This window comes from Mustela nigripes, chromosome 1, assembly GCF_022355385.1.
Source record: "Mustela nigripes isolate SB6536 chromosome 1, MUSNIG.SB6536, whole genome shotgun sequence".
Lineage (NCBI taxonomy): Eukaryota > Metazoa > Chordata > Mammalia > Carnivora > Mustelidae > Mustela > Mustela nigripes.
This window is the reverse complement of record NC_081557.1, coordinates 198,433,732-198,440,784: the sequence shown is the minus strand read 5'-3', so window position 1 is coordinate 198,440,784 and position 7,053 is coordinate 198,433,732. Positions and strand designations below refer to the sequence as shown.

Here is a 7,053-nt window from a genome sequence, read left to right as displayed (position 1 = left end):
TAGGGTTGACATCCCCTCATGAAATTAAGAACCAGATCACCTACAACCTCATATATGCTTGGAAGAACAATTAGGAAAAAAAAAATCTTGCCATTCTATGAGCCCCTCACCTATTTGGGGCTCAGGTTTCTACTAACCCGATTTGTTCTGCATTTTCAAATTGAAAGATGATTATTCTTGGAATAGTGATAGTCCGTTGTTAAAACATCCACGAATATTTCAAGATACCAGGTACAATGCCCTTTTCTTGCTTTGAAATTTTGAAGCAAGTTCCAGTGACTTCTGTGTAAATTTTATATAATAGTTGATGATATTATTTTACAAACATCTCACAAATCTATGGGGTTCACAGAGCAAGTGCCAAGCACTCCTCTGTGGATGAGAGAACTGAGGCCTCAGAGATGGGGCAACTCGTTCAGGGCCACGCTGGTCGGTGTTGTCTTCACTAGAGCCCAGGCCCCTTTATTTGACGTTACTTGTTTTCCCCTCCCTTGTTTTAGAAGCCCAAACTCCAGTGCTCTCCCACTCTGGTATGTAGCCCCTCTAGATGAAAGCTTGCTGTGCCGTATTTTTATACATGTCCTTAAAAAAAGCTCTTTCTGCAAGTACATTCATTTTTTTGGATGCCTTTCCTTTTCTAAAATTGAAATCAATTAGGATTATGAGCATGTGTTTTTATCTCTTTTTAGAATTTATATCTTGGATATAAACTTCCTGAAGCCTAAAACACATTATCTAATTATATGCAACATTTCTGTCACTATTATAAAATCTTGGCTGTTTTAAAAAATGGCTCCAATATAGAATATTTGCACCAATCTCGTTTTCTAGTTTGAAACACTACTAGAGTAACTGTTCTTACTGCTTCCTTCTAAAGAGAAGTATGCAAACAGTAACGGATATTCTACTTTTCAACTACTCTACTGTAGCAGAGTAACTGAGATCTGTTCTTCCAGCCACCATCTGGCCTCCATATCTTGCTTCTATTCAGTATTGCATAAGTACTACAAAGTATCTGCCCTATGTGTTTGACCATTTTTCATTGAACAGATCTCTTCCTCCCGCACATATCGTTTTGTCTCTCTTGTCTCTTTTGTCCTCACTCAAGGCCAAGGGGGCATGTTGGTGGGGACAGAAGCAAGCATTCTAGACCAAGACAGACATAGGCCTGAATATTGGCTCTCCTATGGCTAGCTATCACTCTGGTCAAATGATCTGATGTTTTACACCCTATTTTAAATTAAGAGTAGTTGTAGAAAAATTAATTCAGAGTAGTTGAAAAGATCGTATTGAAAGCTCTTAGAGCCAAAGGTAAAGAACTCAAATATTAGTTTTTTCTTATGTATATACACCATTATCCTTTGCTCAAATGAATGAAATGGTCATTCCTATTCCTTTTACCTTGTAGAAGGGAATCTACTGAAATATGGCATGGAGGAAGAAAAAATCCACTGCCACTTTCATTCTCTCTCCAAATATGCAGTTTGCCTTCTCTTTTAAGACGCTTATTATGACCACAATTAAAGTATTATGTGATATAAAAGGAAAAGCTGAACCAAAAGGTACACGGGGGACAGAATAAGAGAAATTCGTTAAATGGAACATGCCTAAAAATTGAGAATACAGATTTGTTACTTACCATTCTGCTTCTGGTTACTCTGACAGTCCATAAGGAAAAGGTGTCTACAAAGACTTAAAAGGAAAAATAAAATATGAAGTACAATCCAAGATTTAATATACTACTAAAACCCGTTTACATAAAATGCTCACATAATTCCATTTTAAATAAAGACAAAATATAAAACCAACAAACAGAAGTATACTGCTGTAACTCCAAAGGATTACTCATAAGAAGAGTTCCATTAAAATTTCCGCCCTAGGGACGCCTGGGTGGCTCAGTTGGTTAAGCAGCTGCCTTCGGCTCAGGTCATGATCCCAGCGTCCTGGGATCGAGTCCCACATCGGGCTCCTTGCTCAGCAGGGAGCCTGCTTCTCCCTCTGCCTCTGCCTGCCATTCTGTCTGCCTGTGCTTGCTCCCTCTCTCTCTCTGATAAATAAATAAAATCTTTAAAAAAAAAAAATAAAATTTCCGCCCTATTTCCTTAATTTATAGGCACATTACAATTGCACAGTATTTCCAGCTTTTTTCCTCATTAGTATTCCCAGCCATCCCTAGTCTAACCCTCAACCCTAGTCTAACCCTCAAGCCTGTTAATTCATATACTGGTGGACAACATCTGAAATGCAAACATTATTTTGGCTTTCATTCTCATCCGTATTTGCTCTCTTACGGCTGCTGTCATCGTTTCTCTTCAGGTTGGTGTACTCTGGGGCATGCGAACAATATTTAATGCCTGTTGGAATCAGTATTGGGTTTCTCAATAGCTGATATGACTACCATTATCACACTAAGATCTGAACCAAATGACAGTTGGTACAGATGTTCTTCCTGCTTGCTGCTCCTTCCAGGAAGCCCCAAGATGTGTATACAATGTACCGAACACCTCGCTGGTTTCAAAAGTAGCTCTAATGCAGAATACTTGGGTGAACTATTTTAAGAAACTCCAACAGTGATGCCTAGAGATATTACGTAAGCATAGCATAGATGACTTCAATGTGCAGCTACAGATCCACTTAAAAAATGAAGGTCTGTGTGTAAATGGATACTGTGGGTCACCATGTTAACAGTATTAGAAGACCAAATCTCCTCCCAGATTCTTTTTGGACTAAAAAGACAAGATATTAAAATCACTAGCTTTAAAAGACCATTTATTATTCTTAAATATTTACAACTCATGGGTTAAAATATTTATCAATTTATTACCAACAGGTTATTTGTTGGGATTTTGCTTGAAAGGGGCTTCACCTGTTATCTTGCACCATTTTTATTTCTTATGAAAGAGAATTCCAGGTTATCTTTCTAACTTTTTACATTCTTCCTTTCTAGACATTTTGAACTAGCCACCTGGCTATCAAGGAGGTTTCAAGGATAGCCTCGTTAATAGGCTTTCTAGTTTCCCACCTCTGAAAAGAAGGCCCCACTCACTTTCTTAGCTACTGCCATGTAACAGCTCCTAAATAACCTAATGTAAGAGCACAGTCCAAGTGTGACCACAAATGAATACCATAGCATTCCAATGGAAAGCTATAAATGTGAAACAGTGATTCAATAATGAAAACTGACTGGTCATGGAATCTCTTTTAAGAAACACAATAATGGGAACATGGAGGCATAGTGAGGATTACTTATGAAGAAAGTTATCAAGGAGACCTGATATTCCCACTTAAATAAACAACAACAAAAAAAACCCATCAGGCTAAACAGTCCCTTTGTACACTACTATTGTTAGACCCCAAATAAAAAGATCTTAGAGATTTAAGAAAATCACTATAAAATACTCTATTACTTATGTTTTGCATGGTTTTAAAACATTCACAATGCTCTTAATCATACATGAAAATATAAAAAAATAAATATTGCCATGCATATCTTGCTGACATTTTAAAACCCCACAAATAAATAACTTGAAATGCTATCTAGAGAAATTGCTCCTGTATACTTTTTGTTAATTATAGAGGGCTCAAGCAAGTCTATTTTTATATAGCATCCTTCAACTGAAAAAGCTATAAAAGAAGCCTAATTTTTAATGCCTGTCAATGATCAAAATGTAATGCTAAGGGAAAAAATAATACAAGCCAAAACTGGAGCGCAAACACCTTTTTTGCTGTAGGTTTTAATGGAAAAGGTTTGCGGACTAATGGGATTCCTTCCCAAGGGCATGCTGGAAACATGGAAAATGACGTTAGAGAAACTGAGAATCCTTCCTCAGGCAATTTCTTATCCTATTTCAGTTTCCTGAAACATCCCTGGTTAAGACTCCTGTGATTAAAAAGATAAGCATTTATAAAAGTCCATCAGGTTCCTCATTAAAGCTGAAGTCACACACTAGAGACAGGTGGTCTGAAGGGTAATTAAAAGATGGTAGCCGGTTGGGTCCAATCTGTTCTTCAGTGAGCAGATCAAGAGCTGACCTCACACTTAGGGCGTGTTTAGAATACCAGATATAATCCAGGGTATGCCGGCATTCCCCTGAGGTCCGGATCTTCCAGGTAGTATACGGAGGTTCTGACTGCCCATCAGCACTCAACAGCTTGTAGGCACTGTTCAGGTTGAGGCTGGAGGAAGCAAAGTGTTTGTAGACCTCCTCTGTTGGCTCTGCATTGAAGTCCCCACACACGATAAGTGGAATCTTGGCTCCTTGGGTGATGTTCTGCAGGTTCTGGAGGAGGTCACAACCTTGAGCGGAGCGAAATCGTTCCCAGCCAGTACGTGCTTTTAAGTGGGTGACAGCAATGCAGAACTGTCGGCTGGACTCCTTGCACTCTAGAGTTTGTGCAATGGCCACCTGATTGGTTTTCAGTGTCATGGCCGTCAGCCTAATATTGGCACTGTTGACTAGCTTGAATCGGTTCTGGAGGAAAAACAAGGCACAGCCATCTGGCCCATTGTTATGTTCTACATCTAGACAAGGTGACCAGGGCTTTGGGAAAAATGTGCCTTGATAGCCCAATCTACTGAGGAGTGGTTGGAAGGTGTCAAAATAGTGGTCCACCTCTTGGAGGCACAATATATCAGGCTGGTAGGCTAGGATTTCTTCAAGGATGAGACATTTCCTTTCTTCCCACTTGAGTGCTTCCACGGGGCATTGTACAAAGTTGTCTTTTCCTTCTCCGAGAGCTGAAATAAAAACGCCAGTCAGCTGTCACAGGTACGTAGAAATCATAGTGCTATAGCTAAGTACCAGAAGTCTCCTTCAGTTTGACACTACTCAAGACCCTCAGAATGCTTTCTCTATTTCAGATGCTTTGGGTGATTCTTTGTTGTCTGAACTGTATTAACCAACCAAACTGGGGCGCCAAGGTGGCTCAGTCGGTTAAGTGTCCGACTCTTGATTTTGGCTGAGATCATGATCTCAGGGTCATGAGACAGAGCCCCGCATTGGGCTCTGCTCTCAAGGTGGAGCCTGCTTCAGATTCTCTCTCCCTCTAGCCCTCCCCTGCTCATGTGTGTGCATGTACATGTGCTCGCTCTCTCTCTAAAAAGCCCCAGAACAAACAAAACCTACTAAACTAAATAAACTCTTAATATCCAGAGAAGGCAAACAATTTGTTTTCCTACATATTAAAACTGTTTCATAAAACTATATTCTAAGATGAAAAACCTTAAGTTTGAGCCTTCAACAGTGTTTTATTTTTTTTTCTTAAGATTTTATTTATTTATTTGACAGGGATTACAAGTAGGCAGAGAAGCAGGCAGAAAGAGAAGAAGGAGGCTCCCGGCTGGGCAGAGAGCCTGATGTCGGGCTCGATCCCAGGACTCTGGGATCATGACCTGAGCCGAAGGCAGAGGCTTTAACCCACTGAGCCACCCAGGTGCCCCTTCAACAGTGTTCTTTACAATCCCAGGAACTGAAACTACGTCAGATGAAGTAATACATTTAACTTTATGTGCTAATTTTTTTTTTTAAGATTTTATTTATCTAAGAGAGTGCACGCACAAGCAGGGGAAACAGAGGGAGGAGAAACAGGGTCTCCACTGAGCAAGTAGACTGATGCAGGGCTGGATCCCAGAACCCTGGGATCATGACCTGAGCTGAAGGCAGACCCTTAACCGCTTAAGTCATCCAGGCACTCATATGCTAGCTTAAAAAAAAAAAAAAAAAAGTCACTGTTGGGACGTCTGGGTGGCTCAGTTGTTAAGTGTCTGCTTTCGGCTCAGGTCATGATTCCAGAGTCCTGGGATCAAGTCCCACGTAGGGCTTTCTGTTCAGTGGGAAGCTTGCTTCTCCTTCTCCTACTCCCCTTGCTTGTGCTCCCTTTCTCACTGTCTCTGTCAAATAAATAAAAGTTCTGTAAAAAAAAATTTTACTTTTAAGTAATCTCTACACCAAACATGGAGCTTGAACTCACAGCCCCAAGATCAAGAGTCACATGCTCTACTTGACTAAGCCAGCCAGGTGCCCCATCTATACACTCATTTTAACACCTAACTCTATGAGCTGTATGAAGTGATATGGAACCTATCTTAAAGAGGCAGCTTTTCCTATTTATGGACGAACGCCTAGGAGAAAAAAAAAACCAAATCTAAGATTGAAAAGTCAGAGTATATGCCCTTCTTTAAAAAGCTACCTTTGTTTCTTTTTCTTAAAATTTCAACTGCTATAGGAAAGGTAATACTTTAAAGGTATCTTTAATTCAGCAGACCTAGGAAAGGTGTCCTTTCTACCCTAACAAAGTAGTTATCTTTATTTTTTTTTTAAAGATTTTATTTATTTACTTGATGGAGAAAGAGATCACAAGTAGGCAGAGAGGCAGGCAGAGAGGGGGAAGGGGAAGCAGGCTCCCTGCTGAGCTAAGAGCCCGATGTGAGACTCGATCCCAGGACCCTGAGACCATGACCTGAGCCGAAGGCAGAGGCTTAAACCACAGAGACACCCAGGCGCCCCACAAAGTAGTAACTTAATGAACAGAGAACTAAAGCAATATCCCTTTGACCTCAGTTCTACAGACACATATGGGTGAGAATCTGGCCTCAAGAATACCCAGACTCAACACCACCCACAATGCATCTCCATTCCCTGCAGGAAGTTCTACCTGCCACTCATTCAGCAGATTCTGTTTCTCCCTTACAAATGTTATCTTAGGGGGCACCTGGGTGGCTCAGTGGGTTAAGCCTCTGCCTTCAGCTCAGGATCCTGGGATTGAGCCCCGCATCGGGCTCTCTGCTCAGTGGAGAGCCTGCTTCCCCCTCTCTCTCTGCCTGACTCTCTGCCTGTCTCTCTGCCTACTTGTGATCTCTATCAAATAAATAAATAAAATCTTTAAAACAACAACAACAACAACAACAAAAACAAATGTTATCTTAGCACTGTGGACCGAGAGTTGGAGGCAACAGAAAGTTTGAGGCTGAAAAAAGAGAGGGTCCTTTAAACACGGAAGGTGAGGAATAAATCTAGAGTGCTGGATTTATTTGTGAAAACTGGATGGCCTTCT

The 7,053-nt window shown here is 40.6% G+C and overlaps 1 protein-coding gene across 1 annotated transcript in view; it reads right to left on the bottom strand.

The window, feature by feature from the left end:
• Window positions 1-1,713: 1,713 nt before the first annotated feature.
• The window catches only part of NOCT (nocturnin), a 29,845-nt gene continuing 24,505 nt past the window's right edge, over window positions 1,714-7,053 (bottom strand). Inside the window, exon 3 of the mRNA XM_059378430.1 lies at window positions 1,714-4,738. Coding sequence (XP_059234413.1) covers window positions 3,903-4,738 — 836 coding nt within the window. The 3' untranslated portion in view covers window positions 1,714-3,902. The remainder of the gene's footprint in view (window positions 4,739-7,053) is intronic.